General features: G+C 49.7%; 1 protein-coding gene across 1 annotated transcript in view; it reads right to left on the bottom strand.

Annotated features, from left to right (window-relative positions):
- saxo4 (stabilizer of axonemal microtubules 4) overlaps positions 1-27,120 on the bottom strand; it is a 160,545-nt gene that overhangs the window by 47,755 nt on the left and 85,670 nt on the right. Inside the window, exon 11 of the mRNA XM_080191589.1 lies at positions 1,585-1,679. Within this exon, the coding sequence (XP_080047715.1) occupies positions 1,585-1,679 (95 nt within the window). The remainder of the gene's footprint in view (positions 1-1,584; positions 1,680-27,120) is intronic.

Raw genomic sequence — 27,120 nt, 5'->3', positions numbered from 1 at the left:
GCACCTACTATCCTAATTTTCACGTGTGACTTTTGGCACTTGAACCATTTAATAGAGGAAAGACTGAAACAAGGTAATGCATACAGTGTAGAGTTCATAATATATCACTTCAAATTTGGAAACCCCTTTCCAGACAAGATCTCTAAGCACCTCAAACCCTCTTCTTAATCAGATTTAATCTGTGCTCCTTTTAAACATATCAATGAATAAGTCTATCGATCCATTCTACATGATAATATATGGAAAAGATATGTTCTTAATATGTAATGCTGCTGAGCACTTGTAAGTTATGTCACTAAGACCTGCAATCTTCCATTCATGCCCACGATAAAAAGCCATTTCACCCATCTATTGTATATGTTGTTTATTGTTCTGTCATGTCTCTTCATCCTATGCTCTTCAATGAAAAGATGAAGTAACCTTTATCTTTCTTCATAATCTAATCCTCTAGAGCTGGACACATTTTTTCTGTTCCCTATAATTTTGTCAATTAAGGACTAGATCCAAAATAAATTGATAGAACATAAGAACATAAGAACATAAGAAATAGGAGCAGGAGTAGGCCATCTGGCCCTTCGAGCCTGCCCCGCCATTCAATAAGATCATGGCTGATCTGTCGTGGCTCAGTTCCACTTTCCCGCCCTCTCCCCATAACCCTTAATCCCCTCTCTTATCAAAAACCCATCAACCCGCTTCTTAAAAATATTTAGCGAGGCAGCCTCCACCACTTCAACGGGCAGAGAATTCCAGAGATTCACCACCCTTTGAGTGAAGAAGTTCCTCCTCAACTCCGTTCTGAACTGCCCCCCCTTTATCTTGAGGCTGTGCCCCCTAGTCCTACTGTCTTTTTTGAGCGGGAAGAGTCTTTCCACCTCTATCCTATCCATCCCATTCATCATCTTATACGTCTCAATGAGATCTCCCCTCATTCTTCTAAACTCTAACGAGTACAAGCCTAGTTTATTCAGCCTCTCCTCATAGCTCAACCCCCTCAACTCCGGTATCAGCCTAGTAAACCTCCTCTGCACTCCCTCCAAGGCCAAAATATCCTTGCGCAGGTGCGGCGCCCAAAACTGCACACAGTACTCCAGCTGCGGCCTCACCAATGCCCTATACAGCTGCAGCAAGACCTCCCTACTTTTATATTCAATCCCCCTCGCTATGAAGGCCAGCATCCCATTCGCCTTCCTGACCACCTGCTGCACCTGCAGGCTGGGTTTTTGCGACTCATGCACAAGGACCCCGAGGTCCCTCTGCACCGTGTGCATGGCCCACATGTTATTCCACGTGGAAAGCATTTCCAGTTCCCGCAATCCTGTATGCTTTACCATTTACCTCCTTCGGGGGAGGGGGAGGCTATTTTTCTGAGCTTGTATACCCCTCAAGGAACTTGCTTGCCTGCTATTTCCTACTCATTGAAACGGGAAGCAAGACTAAGGGCAGTACATCCACCATTTCACCATGGAGAATCCCAATGAGCCATGCATCTCACTGACAGGAGAAAATTGGCATCCTGTTACTGTGCTGCAGTGTAAAACATCACCTGATTCCACTTTTCTTTATTGAGTTCCCACAGTGACTCACCAAAGTTTATAATTTGTCAGGAACCTGTCAGCATCTGTTGCAGTCTTGGCTGGGTATATGTAGCGGTTCTCATTGCTAGTAAATCCAGTAGACTCCTGAAACCAAACAGAAAGTCAGAAAATTCCCTGCACCAGCTGTTTCATAGGCTCATAGAATAGTACAGAAGGAGGCCATTTGGCCCATTCAGTCTGCACCAATTCTCCGACAGACCATCTCATCCTACCCTATCCCCATGTATTTACCCAGCTAATCCCCCTAACTTACATTTCTTAAGACACTTAAGGGGCAATTTAGCATGGCCAATCCACCTAAGCTACACATCTTCGGCGTGTGGGAGGAAATCGGAGCACCCAGGGCAAACCTACCTACACACGAAGAGAATATGCAAACAGTCACCCAAGGCTGGAATTGAACCTGGGTCCTAAGCAATGTGAGGCAACATTGCTAACCACTGCACCCTGCCTTTCAAAACAAAATATAACTCAATGGCACTTATAACAAGGGCTATTACTAAATCTCATTTGTAGATCTTATCAGACATGCTGCTTTTAAATCTCTCCTGAACGTGAAACAAGATGTTACTGTGGGAAAGGGGTGGGGGAGCGGAAAATATCTTTAAAAGCTCTGCCAGTAGCCTAATATAAAGTTGCACTGATTAGGAGTGGGTCTATGTTTATATAAGCTGTTAGCTTAATTCAATTGGATAACTACAATTAACTTTAATTCCCTCCAGACGACTGAGGTGAGAGTGCTTTCTTCTGATTGTATTGGCTCGCATCAGGAACTGTACACATGGATGCTATGTGAGATCAGAGTTGCACCTCACTTCACAGCTCAATAGCCTGTTGAATTTACTATGTGCAGGCTCATACTGAAAGGCTGCCAGTATTCATGAAACCAAAGCTCAAGAAAATATTACTCTCGGGTTTATTTTAGAATTCAAATTTAACCATCTGTTGTGGTGGGATTTGAATCTGGAACCCCCACAGCATTGCTCTAGGTTTGTGGTTTACCAGTTCAATGACCTATATCACTAAAGGAAGCCAAGCATTAACCTGGGTCTCTGGATTGCTAATTAAGTGACGTCACCGCTATTGCCCTACAGGGCAATTTACCATCCACCATGATTGGATTTGAACCAGGAACCCAGAGCATTGCTCTGAGTTTGTGGTTACCGATTCAATTATTTATGTCACTGGGCCATAGTGGGAACCAACTAACAATGCATTCAGGAGAGAAGAGGAAAGAGAAGAACGAGGAGGCCTAGAATGCGTTGCTTGGGAGGGTGGTAGAGGTGGGTGGCCTCACATCCTTTAAAAAATACCTGGATGAACACCTGAAACATCATGACACTCAAGGCCATGGGCCAAGAGCTGGTAAACGGGATTAGGAAGTAGGTCAAGTGTTTCTTGCGTGTTGGTACAGACTTGTTGGGCTGAAAGGTCTCTTCTGCACTGTATAATTCTATGAGGAAAAATTGGCAAAGGGGAAATAAAAGGATTTTACAAAAGAGATAAGTCAATGGGCATGGTAATGGTTCAGTACTGTGACACAGAACATAGAACATAGAACATTACAGCGCAGAACAGGCCCTTCGGCCCACGATGTTGCACCGACCAGTTAAAAAACAATGACCCTCTAACCTAAACCAATCCCTTTTCATCCATAAACCTATCCATGGATCTCTTAAACGCCCCCAAACTAGGCGCATTTACAACTGCAGCAGGCAGGGCATTCCAATCCCTCACCACCCTCTGGGTAAAGAACCTACCCCTGACATCAGTCCTATAACTACCCCCCCTTAATTTAAAGTCGTGCCCCCTCGTGCTAGCTTTCTCCATCCGAGGAAAAAGGCTATCACTATCCACCCTATCTAAACCTCTAATCATCTTATATGTTTCAATAAGATCCCCTCTTAGCCGCCTTCTTTCTTGCGAAAACAACCCCAAATCCCTCAGTGTCTCCTCATAGGACCTCCCCTCCATACCAGGCAACATCCTGGTAAACCTCCTCTGCACCCTCTCCAAAGCCTCCACATCCTTCCTATAATATGGTGACTTTTGAACACCAAGCTGAAACCATATTCAACAAGCTCTTGATGTGACGCAAGTGCTTATGGCTCATGCTATGGATAATGGAGCATGTTTGGTAATACACAAGATGAGTGACAAAAGGATACAAAATAATTTTTAACATCCAGAGCATCTTTTGTTTTAGGATTTTCAAAACACATACTTTAAATAATTCTCTCCTTGTAGCCACTCAAATCCATCACAATTTTACTGTCAATGTTTTCTTTGATCCACTATTTTGGCAGTAAGGAACAATGACAGTAGTGTTCTATCAAATCATAGCATTTTATAACACAGAGACAGAGAAAGAAATTCACCCACTGCTAGCAATCTGTCCGCTTAACCTTTATCCCCTTGCCTGTCCCATGTGTCAGGGAGACTCGCAGGGTGGAAACATGAAGTTACATGAATAGGACCTGGGTGGGATTGTTGTCAGTGCAGTCTCAATAGGCTGAATGGCCTCCTATTGCTCTGTTGGGATTCTATTCAATGATTTTATATACTTTTTGATGTTTACATTTTAAATATTTGTGTGTTTTCATTTCAAAAGCTGTCATGAGTTTTTTGTCCACCATTACCTTAACTATAAACTGCAGCAAAAAAATCATCAATTTTGCTCTCTTAGTGACAATCTTAAATTCCTTACCCTTACTATTGATTGGAAACAGTGGGCAGAATTCTCCCAAGCCTCCAGTCAGCACTTTCAATGGCTGAGCGAATATAGCGGAAGATCCAGAAATCAAGTTCATGTAAATTTACAGTGGAACCTTCCGCTGCTGTTGTGACGGATCAGATAACTTGCCAGAGGCCAGCAGGAACCTCATGCGCCACCCATTAGTGAGATACAGATGAAGGCCCATCCCCCACACCAGATTCTGCATGGCTGCAGCGGGAAAGCACGGCATGAAACCACATCCAGAACAATATGGCCTGCAGATGTCGAGACTCATCTGAACAATTCCTGGGCTACATCCAGGATTCAGGATGGAGATTGCCAGCAACTCTATATCCCAGATCACCACAGTATGTGCAACAGGGGAGTATGTGCAGGTGGAGCTTCCAGATTCAATGTCCCAGACAGGGATCCATCTTCCAGCCTTAGAATATTCCTGAATAGAATCCCTACATGAAAGAAGGAGGCCATTCAGCCCATCAAGTCTCCAGCAACTGTAACCTAGGCCCTATCCCCATTACCACACTTATTTTATCCTGCTAATCCCCCTAACCTATATATATCTTGGGATGCTAAGGAGCAATTTAGCATAGCCAATCCAATCACCTGCACATAGAATCATAGAATCCCTATAGTGCAGAATGAGGCCATTCAGCCCACTGAGTCTGCACCAACCACAATCCCATCCAGGCCCTATCCCCATAACCCCAGATATTTATACTGTTAGTCCTCCTGACACTAAGGGCAATTTAGCATGGCCAATCCACATAATCTGCACTTCTTTGGATTATGAGAGGAAACTAGAGCACCTGGAGGAAACCCACACAGACACATGGAGAATGTGCAAATTCCGCACAGACAGTCACCCAAGGCTGGAATTGAACCTGGGTCCCTGGTGCTGTGAGGTAGCAGTGCCAATCACTGTACTACTGTGCTGTCCATTCTCTTTCTCAGGAGGTCCATCTTTCAGCCTCAGGAAATGTCTTGGCGATCCAGCTTCATTTTCAGGAGGTCCACCATTTTTCATTGATAGTGGGTTGGTGAGGTTGGGCACCTTTTCAATATGGCCCTCGGATAGGTCGGCAGACTACGTACCATCCAGGTCTGCCCCGTAATGGAATACAGCTGGGTGCATGATTAATGAGGTCAGGACTGGAAGATTTGGCATGCTTCCCTGCTGGCCGTCACAGTGGTAAACACTCCACATTCTCACCCCAAGCCACGGTACTCAAGTCTCAGAATGAGAGAATTCCACTCAGAATTCCAATTTCCCTGATCAATAGCAATCATAATTTCAAACACCTTTATCACTTATTTTGTTTTAATGAGTTGTTTCTTTCATCTTTAGTCATAACTAAAGCCTGGCTGGGAATCTTTGGGATATTTCTGGTGCACAATTGGGGCAAACAGTTTTGGCCGGAATATCTGGCAGTCCTTTCCAATGGTTAACATCCAGGAACATGTTTCCTCCTGAGAGCATCTGCACAGTATTTGGCTCTTCTTACCAATCATCCACTGAGCCCCCTTATTTCGACTGTAAAGAGCACTGGTTAATGCAGCAGCTTCAAAATTTCTGCTTTTGCATTGACAAAGCACTGGGGGAAAGTTAGAGTGCGGCGCAATGTTATCCCTCAACTGATTGGCAGTAGAGAGGAATATCTCAGCTGCCCATCTGCTGCATTTTTAAGGTGAGCTCCCAAAAGGGCAAACAGCCGCAACCTGTCTGTCTGAAACAGGCAGGAGGTTGCTTAATAATGCACACTGTGTCCTCCTGCTGCTCATAGGACTGCAAAGGCAATTATCAGTGTCAAAGTGGGCAGACTGTGTGCCATCATTTGTTACATTATGTGGATTAAACAACAGTCCTAAGGTGAAACCTGAAAACTGTTTACCAAGGGGGTCCAAGAATTTGGGGGCTGGGGGGCAGGTCCAGTAGGTTCGGTGTGGAGGGGAAGGGGGGCAGGCCCAGTAAGTGCGGAGTGTGGGGGAGAGGGGGTCAGGTCCAGTAGGTGTGGACTGAGGAGGGGGGGCAGTTCCAGTAGGTGCGGAATGGGGTGGGGGGGGGTGGTGGGTGAAGGGGGGCAGGTCCAGTAGGTGCGGAGTGGGGGGGAGAGGGGCATGTCCAGTCAGTGCGGAGTGGGGGGGAGGGGGGAAGATCCAGTAGGTTTGGAGTGGAGGGACAGGGAGTGGAAGTCCAGTAGGTGCGGAGTGGGGGGGAGGGGGCAGGTCCAGGAGGTGCGGAGTTGGGATGCAGGGAGGGGGCAGGCCCACTAGGTGCGGAGTGGGGGGACAGGGAGAAATCCAGTAGGTGAAGTGAGAGGGGAGGGAGGACAGGTCCAATAGGTGTGGATTTGGGGGACATGGAGGAGAGATCCAGTAGGTGCAGTGTGGGAGGGTGGCGGGGGCAGGTCCAGTACTTGCGGAGTCGGGGGCGGGGAGGGAGGGACGATGTCCAGTAGGTGTGGAGTGGGGGGGAAGGAGGGGCAGGTCTAGTAGGTGCAGAGGGGTGGGGAGGAGGTGCAGGTCCAGTAGGTGTGGAGAGGGGGGGCAGGAGGGACAGGTCCAGTAGGTGTGGAGTGGGGGGCAGGAGGGACAGGTCCAGTAGGTGTGGAGTGGGGGGGGGCAGGAGGGACAGGTCCGGTAGCTGTGGAGTGGAGGGGCAGGAGGGACAGGTCCGGTAGGTGTGGAGTGGGGGGCAGGAGGGGCAGGTCCAGTAGGTGTGGAGTGGGGGGGGGCAGGAGGGGCAGGTCCAGTAGGTGTGGAGTGGGGGGGCAGGAGGGGCAGGTCCAGTAGGTGTGGAGTGGGGGGGCAGGAGGGACAGGTCCAGTAGGTGTGGAGTGGGGGGGAGAGGAGGGGCAGGTCCAGTAGGTGTGGAGTGGGGGGGCAGGAGGGACAGGTCCAGTAGGTGTGGAGTGGGGGGGCAGAAGGGGCAGGACCAGTGGGTGTGGAGTGGGGGTCAGGAGGGACAGGTCCAGTAGGTGTGGAGTGGGGGGGCAGGAGGGACAGGTCCAGTAGGTGTGGAGTGGGGGGCAGGAGGGACAGGTCCAGTAGGTGTGGAGTGGGGGGCAGGAGGGACAGGTCCAGTAGGTGTGGAGTGGGGGGGCAGGAGGGACAGGTCCAGTAGGTGTGGAGTGGGGGGGCAGGAGGGACAGGTCCAGTAGGTGTGGAGTGGGGGGGCAGGAGGGACAGGTCCAGTAGGTGTGGAGTGGGGGGCAGGAGGGGCAGGTCCAGTAGGTGTGGAGTGGGGGGGCAGGAGGGACAGGTCCAGTAGGTGTGGAGTGGGGGGGCAGGAGGGACAGGTCCAGTAGGTGTGGAGGGGGGGGGGCAGGAGGGGCAGGTCCAGTAGGTGTGGAGTGGGGGGGCAGGAGGGACAGGTCCAGTAGGTGTGGAGGGGGGGGCAGGAGGGGCAGGTCCAGTAGGTGTGGAGTGGGGGGGCAGGAGGGACAGGTCCAGTAGGTGTGGAGTGGGGGGGCAGGAGGGACAGGTCCAGTAGGTGTGGAGTGGGGGGGCAGGAGGGACAGGTCCAGTAGGTGTGGAGTGGGGGGGCAGGAGGGGCAGGTTCAGGTGGAGTGGGGGGCAGGAGGGACAGGTCCAGTAGGTGTGGAGTGGGGGGCAGGAGGGGCAGGTCCAGTAGGTGTGGAGTGGGGGGGAGAGGAGGGGCAGGTCCAGTAGGTGTGGAGTGGGGGGGCAGGAGGGACAGGTCCAGTAGGTGTGGAGTGGGGGGGCAGGAGGGACAGGTCCAGTAGGTGTGGAGTGGGGGGGCAGGAGGGACAGGTCCAGTAGGTGTGGAGTGGGGGGGCAGGAGGGACAGGTCCAGTAGGTGTAGAGTGGGGGTCAGGAGGGACAGGTCCAGTCGGTGTGGAGTGGGGGGGCAGGAGGGGCAGGTCCAGTAGGTGTGGAGTGGGGGGCAGGAGGGACAGGTCCAGTAGGTGTGGAGTGGGGGGGCAGGAGGGACAGGTCCAGTAGGTGTGGAGTGGGGGGAGAGGAGGGGCAGGTCCAGTAGGTGTGGAGTGGGGGGGCAGGAGGGACAGGTCCAGTAGGTGTGGAGTGGGGGGGCAGGAGGGACAGGTCCAGTAGGTGTGGAGTGGGGGGGCAGGAGGGACAGGTCCAGTAGGTGTGGAGTGGGGGGGCAGGAGGGACAGGTCCAGTAGGTGTAGAGTGGGGGTCAGGAGGGACAGGTCCAGTCGGTGTGGAGTGGGGGGGCAGGAGGGGCAGGTCCAGTAGGTGTGGAGTGGGGGGGAGAGGAGGGGCAGGTCCAGTAGGTGTGGAGTGGGGGGGCAGGAGGGACAGGTCCAGTAGGTGTGGAGTGGGGGGGCAGGAGGGACAGGTCCAGTAGGTGTGGAGTGGGGGGGCAGGAGGGACAGGTCCAGTAGGTGTGGAGTGGGGGGGCAGGAGGGACAGGTCCAGTAGGTGTAGAGTGGGGGTCAGGAGGGACAGGTCCAGTCGGTGTGGAGTGGGGGGGCAGGAGGGGCAGGTCCAGTAGGTGTGGAGTGGGGGGCAGGAGGGACAGGTCCAGTAGGTGTGGAGTGGGGGGCAGGAGGGGCAGGTCCAGTAGGTGTGGAGTGGGGGGGAGAGGAGGGGCAGGTCCAGTAGGTGTGGAGTGGGGGGGCAGGAGGGACAGGTCCAGTAGGTGTGGAGTGGGGGGGCAGGAGGGACAGGTCCAGTAGGTGTGGAGTGGGGGGGCAGGAGGGACAGGTCCAGTAGGTGTGGAGTGGGGGGGCAGGAGGGACAGGTCCAGTAGGTGTAGAGTGGGGGTCAGGAGGGACAGGTCCAGTCGGTGTGGAGTGGGGGGGCAGGAGGGGCAGGTCCAGTAGGTGTGGGAGTGGGGGGCAGGAGGGACAGGTCCAGTAGGTGTGGAGTGGGGGGCAGGAGGGGCAGGTCAAGTAGGTGTGGAGTGGGGGGCAGGAGGGGCAGGTCCAGTAGGTGTGGGAGTGGGGGTCAGGAGGGGCAGGTCCAGTAGGTGTGGAATGGGGGGGCAGGAGGGACAGGTCCAGTAGGTGTGGAGTGGGGGGGCAGGAGGGACAGGTCCAGTAGGTGTGGAGTGGGGGGGCAGGAGGGACAGGTTCAGTAGGTGTGGAGTGGGGGGGCAGGAGGGGCAGGTCCAGTAGGTGTGGAGTGGGGGGGCAGGAGGGACAGGTCCAGTAGGTGTGGAGTGGGGGGCAGGAGGGACAGGTCCAGTAGGTGTAGAGTGGGGGTCAGGAGGGACAGGTCCGGTAGGTGTGGAGTGGGGGGCAGGAGGGACAGGTCCAGTAGGTGTGGAGTGGGGGGGCAGGAGGGACAGGTCCAGTAGGTGTGGAGTGGGGGGGCAGGAGGGACAGGTCCAGTAGGTGTGGAGTGGGGGGGCAGGAGGGACAGGTCCAGTAGGTGTGGAGTGGGGGGTAGGAGGGGCAGGTCCAGTAGGTGTGGAGTGGGGGGGCAGGAGGGACAGGTCCAGTAGGTGTGGAGTGGGGGGGCAGGAGGGACAGGTCCAGTAGGTGTGGAGGGGGGGGGCAGGAGGGGCAGGTCCAGTAGGTGTGGAGTGGGGGGGCAGGAGGGACAGGTCCAGTAGGTGTGGAGGGGGGGGCAGGAGGGGCAGGTCCAGTAGGTGTGGAGTGGGGGGGCAGGAGGGACAGGTCCAGTAGGTGTGGAGTGGGGGGGTCAGGAGGGGCAGGTCTAGTAGGTGCAGAGGGGTGGGGAGGAGGTGCAGGTCCAGTAGGTGTGGAGAGGGGGGCAGGAGGGACAGGTCCAGTAGGTGTGGAGTGGGGGGCAGGAGGGACAGGTCCAGTAGGTGTGGAGTGGGGGGCAGGAGGGACAGGTCCAGTAGGTGTGGAGTGGGGGGGGGCAGGAGGGACAGGTCCAGTAGGTGTGGAGTGGGGGGGCAGGAGGGACAGGTCCAGTAGGTGTGTAGTGGGGGGGCAGGAGGGACAGGTCCAGTAGGTGTGGAGTGGGGGGGCAGGAGGGACAGGTCCAGTAGGTGTGGAGTGGGGGGTAGGAGGGGCAGGTCCAGTAGGTGTGGAGTGGGGGGGCAGGAGGGACAGGTCCAGTAGGTGTGGAGTGGGGGGGCAGGAGGGACAGGTCCAGTAGGTGTGGAGGGGGGGGGCAGGAGGGGCAGGTCCAGTAGGTGTGGAGTGGGGGGGCAGGAGGGACAGGTCCAGTAGGTGTGGAGGGGGGGGCAGGAGGGGCAGGTCCAGTAGGTGTGGAGTGGGGGGGCAGGAGGGACAGGTCCAGTAGGTGTGGAGTGGGGGGGCAGGAGGGACAGGTCCAGTAGGTGTGGAGTGGGGGGGCAGGAGGGACAGGTCCAGTAGGTGTGGAGTGGGGGGGCAGGAGGGACAGGTCCAGTAGGTGTGGAGTGGGGGGGAGAGGAGGGGCAGGTCCAGTAGGTGTGGAGTGGGGGGGCAGGAGGGACAGGTCCAGTAGGTGTGGAGTGGGGGGGCAGGAGGGACAGGTCCAGTAGGTGTGGAGTGGGGGGGCAGGAGGGACAGGTCCAGTAGGTGTGGAGTGGGGGGGCAGGAGGGACAGGTCCAGTAGGTGTAGAGTGGGGGTTAGGAGGGACAGGTCCAGTCGGTGTGGAGTGGGGGGGCAGGAGGGGCAGGTCCAGTAGGTGTGGAGTGGGGGGCAGGAGGGACAGGTCCAGTAGGTGTGGAGTGGGGGGCAGGAGGGGCAGGTCCAGTAGGTGTGGAGTGGGGGGCAGGAGGGGCAGGTCCAGTAGGTGTGGAGTGGGAGGCAGGAGGGGCAGGTCCAGTAGGTGTGGAGTGGGGGTCAGGAGGGGCAGGTCCAGTAGGTGTGGAATGGGGGGGCAGGAGGGACAGGTCCAGTAGGTGTGGAGTGGGGGGGCAGGAGGGACAGGTCCAGTAGGTGTGGAGTGGGGGGGCAGGAGGGACAGGTTCAGTAGGTGTGGAGTGGGGGGGCAGGAGGGGCAGGTCCAGTAGGTGTGGAGTGGGGGGGCAGGAGGGACAGGTCCAGTAGGTGTGGAGTGGGGGGGCAGGAGGGACAGGTCCAGTAGGTGTGGAGTGGGGGGGCAGGAGGGACAGGTCCAGTAGGTGTGGAGTGGGGGGGCAGGAGGGACAGGTCCAGTAGGTGTGGAGTGGGGGGGCAGGAGGGACAGGTCCAGTAGGTGTCGAGTGGGGGGCAGGAGGGACGGGTCCAGTAGGTGTGGAGTGGGGGGGCAGGAGGGACGGGTCCAGTAGGTGTGGAGTGGGGGGCAGCTCCAATAGGTACAGAGTTAGTGGACATGGAGGGGAGGTCCAGTAGTGCAGTGTGGATGGAAGAGGGGCAGGTCCAGGGGCTGTGAAGTGGGTGGGAAGGGGGGGGCGGGCAGGTCCAGTAGATGCAGATTGGGGGGTGGGGGGGAGCGGGGGGAGATCCACTAAGTGCGGAGGGAGGGAGGGGGGGCCGATCCAGTAGATATGGAGTGGGGGGTAGGGTGGGTGTCAGATCTAGTAGGTGTAGAGTGGGGTGTGGGTGGGCAGGTCCAGTAGGTGCGGAGTGGGTTAGGAGTGGTGGGGGGGTGGGGGGGGCAGGTTGAGTAGGTGCGGAGTATGGAGGAGGGGGGCAGGTCCAGTAGGAGTGGAGTGGGGGAATGGGGGGGCAGGTCCAGTTGGTGCTGGGTGGGGGGAAAGGTGGAGCAGGTCCACAGGGTGCGGAGTGGGTGGGGAGGGAATGGCAGATCCACTAGGTGCAGTGTGGGGGGAAGGCGGGGCAGGTCCATGAGGTGTGGAAGGGGGGGAGGGCGGGGCAGATCCACTGGGTGCAGTGTGGGGGGAAGGCGGGGCAGATCCACTGGGTGCAGTGTGGGGGGAAGGCGGGGCAGATCCACTGGGTGCAGTGTGGGGGGAAGGCGGGGCAGATCCACTCGGTGCAGTGTGGGGGGAAGGCGGGGCAGATCCACTGGGTGCAGTGTGGGGGGAAGGCGGGGCAGATCCATGAGGTGTGGAGGGGGGGGAGGGCGGGGCAGATCCACTCGGTGCAGTGTGGGGGGAAGGCGGGGCAGATCCACTGGGTGCAGTGTGGGGGGAAGGCGGGGCAGGTCCATGAGGTGTGGAGTGGGGGGAAGGGCGGGACAGGTCCAGTAGGTGTGGAGTGGGGGGGCAGGAGGGACAGGTCCAGTAGGTGTGGAGTGGGGGGGCAGGAGGGACAGGTCCAGTAGGTGTAGAGTGGGGGTCAGGAGGGACAGGTCCAGTAGGTGTGGAGTGGGGGGGCAGGAGGGGCAGGTCCAGTAGGTATGGAGTGGGGGGCAGGAGGGACAGGTCCAGTAGGTGTGGAGTGGGGGGCAGGAGGGGCAGGTCCAGTAGGTGTGGAGTGGGGGGCAGGAGGGGCAGGTCCAGTAGGTGTGGAGTGGGAGGCAGGAGGGGCAGGTCCAGTAGGTGTGGAGTGGGGGGGGCAGGAGGGACAGGTCCAGTAGGTGTGGAGTGGGGGGCAGGAGGGACGGGTCCAGTAGGTGTGGAGTGGGGGGGCAGGAGGGACGGGTCCAGTAGGTGTGGAGTGGGGGGCAGCTCCAATAGGTACAGAGTTAGTGGACATGGAGGGGATGTCCAGTAGTGCAGTGTGGATGGAAGAGGGGCAGGTCCAGGGGCTGTGAAGTGGGTGGGAAGTGGGGGGGGGGGGGGCAGGTCCAGTAGATGCAGATTGGGGGGTGGGGGGGAGCGGGGGGAGATCCAGTAAGTGCGGAGGGAGGGAGGGGGGCCGATCCAGTAGATATGGAGTGGGGGGTAGGGTGGGTGTCAGATCTAGTAGGTGTAGAGTGGGGTGTGGGTGGGCAGGTCCAGTAGGTGCGGAGTGGGTTAGGAGTGGTGGGGGGGTGGGGGGGGCAGGTTGAGTAGGTGCGGAGTATGGAGGAGGGGGGCAGGTCCAGTAGGAGTGGAGTGGGGGAATGGGGGGGCAGGTCCAGTTGGTGCTGGGTGGGGGGAAAGGTGGAGCAGGTCCACAGGGTGCGGAGTGGGTGGGGAGGGAATGGCAGATCCACTGGGTGCAGTGTGGGGGGAAGGCGGGGCAGGTCCATGAGGTGTGGAGGGGGGGGAGGGCGGGGCAGATCCACTGGGTGCAGTGTGGGGGGAAGGCGGGGCAGATCCACTGGGTGCAGTGTGGGGGGAAGGCGGGGCAGATCCATGAGGTGTGGAGGGGGGGGAGGGCGGGGCAGATCCACTGGGTGCAGTGTGGGGGGAAGGCGGGGCAGATCCACTGGGTGCAGTGTGGGGGGAAGGCGGGGCAGATCCATGAGGTGTGGAGGGGGGGAGGGCGGGGCAGATCCACTCGGTGCAGTGTGGGGGGAAGGCGGGGCAGATCCACTGGGTGCAGTGTGGGGGGAAGGCGGGGCAGGTCCATGAGGTGTGGAGGGGGGGGAGGGCAGGGCAGGTCCAGTAGGCGCGGAGTAGGGGGAAGGGGAGGAAGTTGAGTCGGTGCAGAGTGGGGGGCAGTGCGGCAGATCAAGTCGGTGCAGAATGGGGGGGAAGTGGGGCAGGTCCAGTAAGTGCAGAGTGGGGGGCAGGTCCAATAGGTGTGGAATGGAGGGGGGAGGGGAGTGCAGGTCCAGTCGGTGCGGAGTGGGGCTGAGGGGGGCAGATCCAATAGGTGTGGAGTGGGTGATCAGGGGCCAGGTCCTGTAGGTGCGAAGGGGGGGAGGGGTAAAGTCCAGTAGGTGCAGAGTGGGGAGGGATGGGGACAGGTCCAGTAGGTTTGGGGAGTGGGGGGGCGGTGAAGGGGGGGCTGTCAATAGGTGCAGAGTGGGGAGAAATGGGGGCAGGTGCATTAGGTGCAGAGTGAGCATGGGGCTAGGGCAGGTCCAGTAGGTGTGGAGTGAGGGGGGAGAGGAGGAGAGGGAGGGCAGGTCCAGTAGGTGCAGGGAGGGGGCGCAGGTCCAATAGGTGCAGAGTGGAGGGGTGGGGGGAGAGGGCAGATCTAGTAGGTGCAGAGTGTGGGGGTGGGGGGGATGTGAGATGGGCAGGTCCAGGTTCACAATTACTTTTGCTAGCCCTCCCCCACAAAAAAAGCCTCACTCCCACTGACTGCCTTTCCACAACCAACTCCACACACACCTGTCCCCCTCTCCACCCTGTTCCCTCCCTGAGACCTTTCCTGTCAGACTGGAAGTCAGAGGATATCAGTTCCAGCCAGAATTGGTGAGCTCAGGCAGGATATCTGCTTAACAACACCACGCTTGTGAGGCTGAGCTGGTTCAGTGCCAACGGCAACATGAATACATAGGCAGAACCAGTCTACTTTGTCCTCGTTTGGGACTGAAAAGCTGCTCCCACTGAGTGCTTTTTTTGCCATCCTGCCAACTCAGCAGGACTTGCTTGGGCCTGACAGGAACAGGTCTCCAGCTAGAGCCTGCCTCCCTTGCCTCTCCCTATCCACAGTAAGGGATTCTCAGGAGTAGGCTACTATCATTACAGAGCAGCACAGTACGGAAGAGAGTTGGGCAGCATTTAAGGACAAAGAATCCAACAATATTCCTTTTGTCCCATAGGATATGGAGGCAGCATAGATTGTATAACGTTTTTACTGAGGAGATGCATGCAAGAAGGATGCAACCCAACAAAAAGACAATGAAATGGCTCTGTTACTCGATTTGGACCTGCAATCTAACCACACTGCTCTCCCTGTGGCTATGGAAGTGGGTAAACACAGTAAGAAGTTTCACAACAGCAGGTTAAAGTCCAACCCAGTTGTTGTGAGACTTCTTACTGTGTTTACCCCAGTCCAATGCTAGCATCGCCACATCATGGCTATGAAAGTGAACACTGCACTCAGCTTTTATGGCACTGTCTCATTCCTGGCATACATGGGCAATCTTCATATTATCAACAAGGCTGCAGTACATACATGCACTAATAAAATGACTAAAACTACATTCGCTGGAATTTAGAAGAATGAGAGGGGATCTAATTGAAGCGTATAAAATTCTATGAGGCTGGACAGACTGGATATAGGGGGATTGTTTCCCCTGGCTGGGAAATCTAGAACAAGGGGTCACAGTCTTAGAATTTCAGTCTTAGACTGAAATGATGAGACATTTCTTCACTCAGAAGATGGTGAACTCGGGGAATTCTCTACAACCAAAGGTTGTGGAGGCAAAGTCACTGAATATATTTAAGAATGAAATAGGTAGATTTTTAGAATCTAAACATGTCAAGGGATATGGGGAGAGCGCGGGAGTATGGCTTTGAGATAGAGGATTCACCATGATCATATTGAATAGCAGAGCAGACCTGAAAGGCCAACCAGCCCTCCTGCTCCTATTTTCTATGCTTCTAATTCTGACAACATAAGACAGCAAAGAAAATGTGTCACCTAGTATTAGAAGGTTGCTCCCATTCCAAGATCCAAGTATAATTGATGGCATTTACATTGCTTTGTCAGCTTCCTGAGAGCATCCTTCAACAACCTCAACATGAAGGAGTCTTGAACATTCAATGAACAATGAACAGGGTGCAAACATCAGATAAATTGGATCTTGTCTTGATCCTCAAAATCTGACTTTTTTGATTTTTCAAGCAAAAAAAGTAGATAGCTCCAGAGTGACAAAACTTCTTTTTTGCTCTCATGGATAATGAATCCTGCTAAGAATGGCTCAAACAATGCAGGGACACACTTCAGTAAGACAAATGATTAATCATTAAAAGACTGAGGTCTTAAAGGCACACATGACAGTACTTATTGTGTAGAGTAGTGATATCGTCACTGGGCTATTAATCCAAATGCCCAGGCTAATGATCTGGGGACATGGACTCAAATCCCACCATAGAGGCAAATGGAAATTAAATTAAATTAACCGATCTGAAATATAAAAGCTAGCCTCAGCAATGGTGACCATTTCAACAATTTTTGATTGTCATAAGCACCCAGCTTGTTCATTAATGTCCTTTAGGGAAGGAAATCCGCTGCACTTACTCAGTCTGGCTTATATGTGACTCCAGCACAATGTGGTTGGCTCCTAACTGCCCTCTGAAATGGTCAAGTAAACCAATACTGTTAAAGACAATTTAGAGGTAGGCAACAAATGCTGGCCTTGCTGATGATGCCAGCATCCCATGATCTTTTTGTTAAACTCTCTGTGAATTTTCTTCTATCTCTCATCATCATCATCATCATCATCTCTCTTTCTCCTTATTATTAAGTTTACAAGAAGGTAGCTTTTACCTCCTCTACTCTTTCTCTTCTTCATTATCATCCGATGTTGCAAGTGCCATTTTTGACAGCTTTGCTGCCATGGGCACCCAGCAGTTTGTATCTCCTGTTGTCTGTTTCCTTGAGAAAGCCTAAAAAATCTGAGTCGGTGAAATTGTAGCATTTTATTTTTCTCTGCCTGTGTGCCATGGCCTTCTGCCTTGTTTTGCCAGCTCAGTGTGCCAAATGTACTTGTGGAGTAGACATTCTTATGAAGTATCAGAAAAAGATTGATGATACATACAGTAAAGTTGGATGAGAGCCAGATTAGTAAACCAAGCACTGATCCATACTTACTGCTTGTCCCTAGTTTGTTGTCACATTGTTCAGCCAGAACTATTTTTTTAAAGGCTGCAAGAATTACTCATACAACAACATTTATTTTTCTAGAAAAGCAAATCTAATTTCCATTTGAATGAGTGAGCTTTTGAGTGTTGAAATAGCTTCTGCATCCTGAATATCTAACTGCTGGGATGTGGATTGGTAAGTATGACACACAAAAAAAACTGCCAAGGCAGATAAAAAGAATTAAAGATCTCTTGGAACAATTCACTATCTACTGGAATGAAACCTATTGGTCCTTTATAACCCTCCAATGTTGGCTGGCACTAAGAGCTATAAACCATGGCACTAAATGGTGTGCTATATGATATTAATTACCAGCCCTTAATGACTGCAGCTGGAATGATTCATAATCTCGTAAATCCAGCAATTTCACGATTGCCATTAATTTCAAAGGAAAGACTCACATTGAGAATGAATTTTTACTGGTTTAACTGAGGTTAATGATGGAGCAGCATAAATTGTTTGGTAATTTACAGAGGACCAGACCTCATGACATATCTCCATTACTCTGCAAATAGTTGAGTTTTGTACAAATTAATAATGAAGAAAACTATTAAGGAGTTGTTCTAACGATGCAACTTCCCAGCAACTTCAGGAACATTGGCCCAGGGTTTCCAGTCACTGGGTTATTGGAGACTGGATGTACAACTCCAGATGCTTGTCGAGACATTCCCATAAATGTTCAGATATACTGCCTCAGTGGGAATTGCCTAGGAAGTAAACACTTGCAAGGGGCAATTCCCCTATTTCCCAGGGCCCTTCAGTTAATAGACAAATGTCTCTGACATATTTAGCTGGATAGTTACTCAGCAAATGTTACAGAAAAATCCTAGCCCAACTCCTGTGTAACTATACAAGTGACCCTGCTCCCCAGTGACTGACATGAACTCCCCCTCGTCTAAACCCCTGACACTATATCAGCCCCTCAGCCTGACCTGACTACTCCCTGTCCTGACAAGTCCTCTCAACCTGACTATACTCCAACCTGCCCACCCGCTCATTCACCTACCCACTTCACCCATCTGCCACCCTACCACCCTAACCTTCTACCATCTCAGCCACCTATGCCCTACATACCTGCCACATCATCCACCTGCCATCCTACCCCATTTACTCATTTGCCTCATCCATCTACCCATTTACTTATTCATCCGCTCACTCATTCACAGACATTCATCCATCAGCCATTCTCTAACATTCACTTATCAGATGAATTGGATGTTGGCTTGATCTCCAAAATGTGACTCTTCCGATTTTTCAAGCAAGAAAATGAGGTCAGTAGATACTGCCAGATGACAAAACTGCTTTTTTGCTTCCATGGATAATGAATCCAGCTAAGAATGGCCTTAAGAACACAGGCAAATACTTCCTTCTTGTGAACAATGATATTGAGGAGAAAGAGAAGGAGATGATGATGATGATGATGACGATGATGAGTGGACTTCTAAAATTGCCTTCCAGCAGCTAGTGGCATAACATGGGGCCAAGGCCTTTGCACTGATTCTCTTCACTGCTCTTGGCATGTACAGAAGGAACTCTTCTATATTGTGGCTCGCAAGTCCAGCATTTTTATACATATTCAAGTCAAGGATAACCTTCAGTCTAAACAGCATTGGACAAAATAGTTCCAACTCTGCTCAAAAGATTTGGGCCATTATCTCCCCATCTTTGACTCAATCACCTGGCTTCTTCTCCAACCCTCCCATAAATACTCTGTACAAACCCCACACATCTCCAATGATTTTTTTCGCTGGCTCTCATCCACTCTTTCTGAAGGGCAAAACAATAAGTAATGTGAATGAGAGGACAAAGACACAGCCTCACACAAACAGAGCAAGAAGCCTGGGAAATGAGTGGCCCAAGCAGAACTGTAAGCATCAGGAGAGGTGAGACTGACAATTTTGCCAATCAGGAATTTGGCAAACTTACCATACAGTTCGGTGCCCAGTTCACCAATTGTAGATTACAAAGAACCTGCGCTGGGAAATCTCAGACAGGACATTCCGTTCCAGAGGACTGCACGTTCAACAATCTAACACTCATTAATTCATCATTACTCAATAGAGTGCCATCCAAGTATACACACACAAGATGTAAAGCAGCCCTCAAGCCCACAGTAGATAACAAATGGTAAAAAATAGGAGTACTAACTGGAAAGTGGCAAGGTTTAGCGAAACTAGAAGAGATCCAGAGCAAAGTGAGCAGATACAAAAGTTAGCAAATAGATTGATAAATCAACTGTGGTAAATTATCAAATCTGATATATACAGAGTGCAAAATAAATATACTTCTCAAAGGAAAAATGAGAACACTGTTCAAAGAGTTCCTTGGATAAATAAAGAAATTACAACTCAACGAAAACTAAAAAAGGATGAGCATGATAAGTTAGGCTAAAAATAGAAAAGATAATTATGAAAGTAAGGAAAATCTAGTGACAAAGTGAACAAAAGAGATTAGAAGGGTGAAAAGGGAATATGAAATAGGTTAGTAAGTAATAAAAATGAGAACAGAAAAGAGGGTTTTAAAAACTTCAAGGTTAGAAACTTAGCTCATTGTCCCATCATTTTGACCTGAAAAGCAAGGGGCCAGCAGTAGAAAATTGGAAGAGCTTCATTAACTTTTAAGCACACTTATTGTGACATTCAGGAAGACCAGGAAGTAGTCAGTTGACAAGCAGACTATCTGTCTGAAACTGGCATGAGGCTATTTCAATATGCAAATTGGAATCATACAACAGGCACATTGCAGACACTGGGCAGTGTAACAACAATTTGAGTTTCTTTTTATGGAGCAAGCAAGGAGATGGATTCAGATTGCCTTGTCTATTCTGAACATTGGCTTTGTAACTTTAAGGATGGAGTAATTTTTTAAAAAATCTAGCAGTCTGTTAAAAACAAAATCGGGCTTGGAAATTTTGAACTTCTACTTGTTAGGACCCAGGAGCAAATAACATTGGCCTACATTTGCTTCATAGCTTCACTGGTCACCAAAATAAAAGCCCATAGGATCCAAGGCAAACTGGCTCCTAGAAGGAATGAACGGTTCAGAGTAATATTTTTATTTTCCTGTTTTACTGTTTTTTTCAATTTGTTATGTTACGGCACTCTAGCACTGTCAAAAGATTTGAGGAACAAAATGTATTTATTGTTCAGTGAAAATTAGTACAGGAGGGTTGCAGCTGTGGGCTGTCCTGCAGCAGAGCTCCAGTCTCTACATGCTTACTGCATGGCTGCTCAATGATTCTGACTCAGACAGGCCTCTATACTCTGGTGTGATCACTCCCTCTCAGCTTCTACTGGTTCCTCAAGTCAGGTGACTCTCTTCACCACATACACAACACAAGTCATATCCAAATTAGCTCAGAGGCAAGAAGCAAAGGATAATGATCAATGAGTATCTTTATGATTGGAAAGCTGTTTCTAAGTGGTGGGGGGGGGAGGGGTCGCACAGTAAGAAGTCTCACAACACCAGGTTAAAGTCCAGCAGGTTTATTTGGTAGCACAAGCCACTAGCTTTCGGAGCACTGCTCCTTCATCAGGTGAGTGGGAGTTCTGTTCACAAACAGGGCATATAAAGGCACAAACTCAATTTACAAAATAATGGTTGGAATGCGAGTCTTTACAGGTAATCAAGTCTTAAAGGTATACACAATTTGAGTGGAGAGAGGGTTAAAGGGATGTGTATTGTCTCCAGCCAGGACAGTTTGTGAGGTTTTGCAAGCCCAGGCAAGTTGTGGAGGTTACAGATGGTGTGACATGAACCCAAGATCCCAGTTGAGGCTGTCCTCATGTGTGCGAAACTTGGTTCTTAGAAGTCCCACTTACCTGAGGAAGGAGCAGCAAGAGCTCCAAAAACTAGTGGCTTGTGCTACCAAATAAACCTGTTGGACTTTAACCTGGTGTTGTGAGACTTCTTACAGTGTTTACCTCAGTCCAACGCCAACATCTTTACACCATGTCTAAGGGGGTTCCACAGGGCACAGTACTAGTTCCTTTCTTTTGGTGGCATTTATCAATAATTTCCACTTGAATGCAGAGAGTATGATTAAGGCATTTGTACATGATACAAAAATTGGCTGTGTGGTTAATAATGAGGATGAAAGCTATAGACTGCAGGAAGATATCAATGGACTAGCCAGCAGCAATGGCAAATGGATTTCAGTCTGGAGAAGTTTGGGGTAATGCACAAAACTCTACCACCTTGCCTGCCATGGAATCAGCACGGGAGAGGGTCCGATAATGGAAATCTCCATTGACCTTGAACGGGAATTTTCAGTCTTGCTCGAGTGAGGCCATAAAATCCCACCCATTACTTTTGGTGGAGGTTAACAAGACCAAGGAATAGACAATAAATGATAAGAGTAATGAAGAACAAAAGGGATGTTGGAGTACATGTCCACAGATACTGAAGGTGGACGGACAGTTGGATAAGGTGGACCTGTCTTATTCATCAAGGTAGAAAATATCAGAGTTGGAAGATTATGCTGTAACTGTATAAATGGCTAGTTAAGTTATAGCCAGAGTACCTCATGTAGTTCTGGTGACCACACTATAGAAATAATGTAAGTGCACTAGAGAAGGTGCAGTGGAAATTTCCTAGGGTGTTGCTTGGGCTGGAGAACTTTAATAATGAGGGAAGATTGAACAGGCTATGTTTGGTTTCTTTGGAACAGGTGAGGCCCAGGGGAGATTGAAGTGTGTAAAATTATAAGGGATCTAGATTGAGTGGCTAGGCCATATTCCCCTTGGTTGAGGCATCCATAGTCAGGTGGGATAGATTTAGAAAGTGGTATGGATCTGAAATTCACTGCCTGAAAGTGAGGTAGATACTGAAACTCACGTAACATTTAAAAAGTATTTGGAAATTTGCTTGGATGCCATTTACCTATATGTCTACAGATCAAGACTTGAAAAGTTACTCAAAATATCATCATGTGCTGAATTGCCCAAAGCAGAGAGGCAGGGTTCTTGATATGACATATGACACACAGAATTCTGAGGAAGATGAACAAGTGATAAATCTGAACAAATTGTATTGATCACAAGATTGTACTGGAAGAGCTTGGCTACGGGCACGGCAAGTTCTGGAACACAAGTCTTTCCTACTATTGCTGGAATATTGTCAGAGTCCATAGCCTCTGCAGTATCCACTTGGTACTTCTGGCTAAAGATTGTTGTAAATTCTTCAGCCTTATCTTTTGCAAGGATGTGCTAGGATTCTACATCATTGAGGATGGGGGCATTTATGGAACCATCTCCTCCGGTGAGTTGTTTAATTGTCCACCGCCATTTTCAGCTGGCTGTGGGAGGACTTAGATCTGATCTGATGATTGTGGAATTGCTTAGCTCTGTCTATTACTAGCTGCTTATGCTAACTGGCACTCAAATAATCCTGTGCTGTAGCTTCACTAAATTGACACCTCATTTTTAGCCCTGTCAAATGTGTTAATTAAAGAGTTATTTAACTATACAGTGCTAAATAGTGCCTGCACTTCAATAGTATAGAAGAAATTGGTTAAAATGTTACCTTGATTCACTCAGTGGTGAAGATTGATGCAAGGTTATGGGATATAAAAGTACTATTTACTTTAGGTCTTGTGATGACAATACATTGAGGTCACTAAAACATGTTATAATTTCATGTGAAATAGCTGGAGGAAGCCATTTTTATAAAAGTACTAACATAGTTCCTGGTGAGATACGTCTGCTGCTGAGTATCTTGGCAAAAGTACTAACATGGATGGTGAGGCAATTAGTTCTGTATAATCAATGGATCAACAGTTTACCTAATCAGACCATTATTGTATCTCCTTAACAAAACCTAATATTCCTTTTCAGAGTATGAGGCAAGTATTAAAAGCATGGGGTAATAAAAATCAGAGAGAAAGGAAGAAAATTGTCTTAAAGCTACATAGAAAATTTGCCAGCTTCACTTGTCAACAAATAGAATTCCTATAAAAAGTTGCAGATGCCATGGGTAAAGAAAATACAAACCTAATCAAAGCGATTAATGAAAAATGAAAAATCTATACAAGATATAAGAAATGTCATCCATTGGCACATGCCTTCATGAGGTAGTTGCAAAGGACCTAAAAGAATGGGACAAAAACAGATATATTTTCTTCACATGCTTTTTAGACCTGACGACTGGCTTTAATCATATTAGCGGGGTGGCACAGTGGTCAGCACTGTGCTCCATAGCACCAGGGGCCCAGATTCATTTCATGGATTGGGTCACTATCTGTGTGGAGTTTGCACATTCTCCTGTGTTTGCATGGTTTTCCTCCGGGTGCTCTGGTTTCCTTCCACAGTCCAAAGATGGGTGGGTTAGGTGGATTGGCCTTGCTAAATTGCCCCTTAATGTCCGGGGCGGGGCTAGCTGGAGTAAATGCATGGGGTTGAGGGTGGGGCCTGGGTGGGATTGTGGTCAGTGCAGATCCGATGGGCTGAAGATCCTCCTGCATTGTAGGATTCTATGACAGTGAGGACTAAAGGGTTAAACTAAACAAAATCATGAGAAATGGATAGGGACCAAAGTTTCTGATGGATAATTGAGCGGAAGTTTCCAATGACAAGTTCAGTGACACAGATGAACGTGTGAACAATATGGTTATGAACACCAAAGCTCAAAGTCATTTTCATAATACAATCTGAGAAAGGAATTATGTCATCATTTAAAAATGCTGGATAAAATTTTAGATGTTCAACCAGACAGTAACTTGACAACTGCTGTGGTAAGAGTAGTTCATGCAAAAAAGAACATTCTAGATAGTTGGAGGGTTCTGGCCCTATCAGCTATTCCACAGTAAAACTGCAGATTGCCTTTCTGTGCTGTGCAATAGTCCTCCAAGCTAGGGGTACTTCAGTTGGTTCAATTTTCTGCTGCATATTTCAATGCTTTACGTGCAGGGAGATGGGCTTTCATCAAGGTTGAGGTATAATGTAAAAGAGAGTTAATCTCAGTCTCTAAGCTGTTGATAGATGTAAACCAGACTTTTGTAATTCAAGTGCTCTTATATTTTTCATCATGAAGGCCCTAAGGAACAGAACATGGTAAATCAAGGGCTATATTGTGGCAATGTCAGTGATCATGGCCTAGATGACACAACCAAAGGTCAATTGCACAGAATATGTACTTGGGGTGACTTATATTTCAGAGGTGTCCAGTAAATGGAGGAACATGACTGTTAATGGGAACATGCATAAAAATGCAAGCAAATGTAATTACCACACCAGACATTATGAAACATTTTGATAACTTCTTATGGTTGGTATGGCGGAATATGAGAAATGTATTGTCAATAAGATTGAACCAAGTTAAAATTGAAGGTCTGTTTCATGGAACTTTTTAATATATTGTTCTAGATATTAAGTTTGTCTGGAATAACTATGAACCAACAATCCTATTTAGGGAGTGTTACTCCCATCTGTAAAAGCGCATTCTTAAGGCCACTTGACTCAGACAACATGAAACTAATTATTTTGGCAATGCTTCAAAAGTTAATCTCCCTGATCGTTGTTCAAGTGGAGCTGGTTTCATTGTATTATTTTTCCACTGTTGAGGAGGGAATTCCATTCTGCTGACCCAGTGACTTTTGCAATATATTTTCCTGTCAGGATTGTTAATGATTATAAGGGGAGCTTTTAGATGTGTTATCCTTATTCTTCTAGGTAGCAGAGCCACAGGTTTGGTAAATGCCTTTGAAGAAGGCTTGACGAGTTGCTGCAATGTATGGCTAAAAATTGGCTTTTTTAAATTCATTCAAGGGATATGAATGTGCATTTATTGGCCATTCCTAATTGTCCTTGGGCTGAATGGCTTCCAGGGCCATTGCAGAAAACACTTCAAAGTCAATGGCATTGCTGTGGATCAGCAATGGCAAACTGTAGACCAGACAAGGTAAGCACAGCAGTTAAAGGACATCAGTGAACTAGATGGTTTTTTATGACAATCAACAATGGCCTCAGGGTCATCATTCGACTTTTTTAATTCCAGACCTTTATTGAACTCACATTTCACCAACTGCCATGGTGAGATACGAACCCAGGTCCCCAAAACATTATCCCGGGTCTCTGGATTACTTGGGCAGGTTGGGTCTATAATCCAGCTAGGGGTGTCCCCGGAGACTGCCTGGGCTTTCTGGTCTGTAGTCAGGGCTTCTGTGACACCAACAAAATCCAGCTCAAAACCTCTCAAAATCTCTCAATTGATATAAAAATATACAAAAAGTTTAGCTCCAGTTCTATCCTTCACTAACTGGATAAATACTATTCTAGTCAAGAAATACAAAGCTGCCAAAGGAAAAGAGGGAGGAAACAGGGATAGTTCCAATAATAATTGATAATTCCTCTTTAAATATGCAAATATTGTCTTTGAATTCCAGAGTTGCCAAGGGAGAGAAGAATTAATCAGGATAACTATTGGTCAGTTAGCTTAATATTGCCTGTGGGCAAATTCTTGGAATTCATAATGCAAGGTAAAATTAGCATCAGTTTATAAATGCACTGTTTAGTCAAAGCCAACAATGTGGATGCGTATAAGTCAAATAAAGTATCCCAATTCAAAGAGATTTCTGTACGAGTGAAGATTTTGATATTAAAGGGGAGAGAATACTGTAGCTTTTATGGATTCTTTGAACGTGTCTATTAAGAGGCTCTTTCCTTTGTTCATGGGATGTTGCCATTGCTGGTATCTATTACCCATCCTTAATCACTCTTGAGGAGTTGGTAAAGAGCCACTTTCCTGAACCGTTGCAGTTTATACGGTGTAGGAACACCCTCAGCACTGCCAGAGAGGGAGTTCCAGGATTTTGGTCCAGCCAAAGAAATAGCAATACGTTTCCATGCCAGGATGTTGAGTGACTTGGAACAGATCTTGCAGGTGGTTCTGCCCTTGTCCTTCTAGGTGATAGAGGTCACAGGTTTGGAAAACACTATCAAAGGAGTCTTGGTGTGTTGCTGCAGTGCATCTTGCAGAGGCTATACATTGCTTCCACTGTGCATTGGAAGGAGTGAATGTTTAGGGTGTGGGTGGGATACCAGGCTGCTTTGTCCCAGATGATGTCCAGCTTCTTGAATTTTGTTGGACTCATCCAGGCAAGGGGGAAGTATTCCATCACACTCCTGACTTGTGCCTTGTTGATGATGGAGAGGCTTTGGGGAATTTGGAGGTGAGTTATTTGCTGCAGAATCTAAGTATCCAGTCTGCTCAGCTGATTCTTAATGTTACATGGAATGAATCTAAGTGGCTAAAATCTAGAATCTGTGATGCCAAGATTAATCATCCATGTGGCACATAGAGTTGAAGATGAATTACAAGCTTCCTTGGGCATGATTTTCCCATTGCATTCTAAGGATGGAATTTTTCAGCCATTCCTACCAATCTGATCCCGATCATCTGGTCCTGCCAACAGCGATACTCTGCCAGGGCTCCCCAGGGGCGGAGGGTGCAAACATTGGGAAAGCCCATTGACAGCAGTAGGACGGGGAGATTCTGCAATGGTGGGAGGGTGGAATATCCGCCCTAAGTGCAGTGGTAGGTGTGAAAATTGATATCTTGCCCACCAGCCGCAAAGGTGTATTTTAACGTCACACCATCCACTACCTGCATCATTAATCATATGCAAGCAGTAAAAATGTCAGATTGTGGGCAGGCAGCTTTTGATTGGTCCACCCTGTGATGAACTTACTGCTACCTCACTCCGGGTGCCATTTCGAGAAGACCAGCCATGCACAGCTGTCTCACAGTACGCAGCGCAGCATTATTCCACTGAAGACTTGGCCCCAAAAGCCAAGAGGACAGTAGCCCGAAAGTTCAGTGATGCCTCCTTGGGCCATCTACTTAACACCACGGAGGCCTACTGCAATTTCCTCTACCTCTATGGCTGCAGGAAGTCCACTAACATCACCATTCCAGCTTGTAAGGCAGTGGCAGAGGTGGTCAGTGTCAATGCTGCAAAGAGGAGGTCAGCCATCCAGTACAAAAAGAGAATGAATGATCTGATCTGTTATATCAGAATGAGTCAATCATTTTATCTTTCTCAATTCACATTCACCAGCCCAAACACTCGACGGCAGCTGACACACTGCTAACTCAAGGGGCTTCACCACTCATTCTCTCACACACAACTTCACATCTCTACCTGGCTTCGTATTCAGTGCTCATGTCCTCAACCCACCCCAGGCACCAGAATGTGGCAACTTAGGGAATGTCACAGTAACTTCATTGCAGTGTCAATGTAAGCCTTACTTCTGACTAAGAAATAAACTTTAGTTTTCATCCATGGCTCCACTCAGCACCTAC

This window comes from Carcharhinus amblyrhynchos, chromosome 6, assembly GCF_965287045.1.
Source record: "Carcharhinus amblyrhynchos chromosome 6, sCarAmb.v2.hapA, whole genome shotgun sequence".
Classification (NCBI taxonomy): Eukaryota; Metazoa; Chordata; class Chondrichthyes; order Carcharhiniformes; family Carcharhinidae; genus Carcharhinus; species Carcharhinus amblyrhynchos.
The sequence above is the reverse complement of the archived record's forward strand: the minus strand, read 5'-3'. Positions and strand labels throughout refer to the sequence as shown.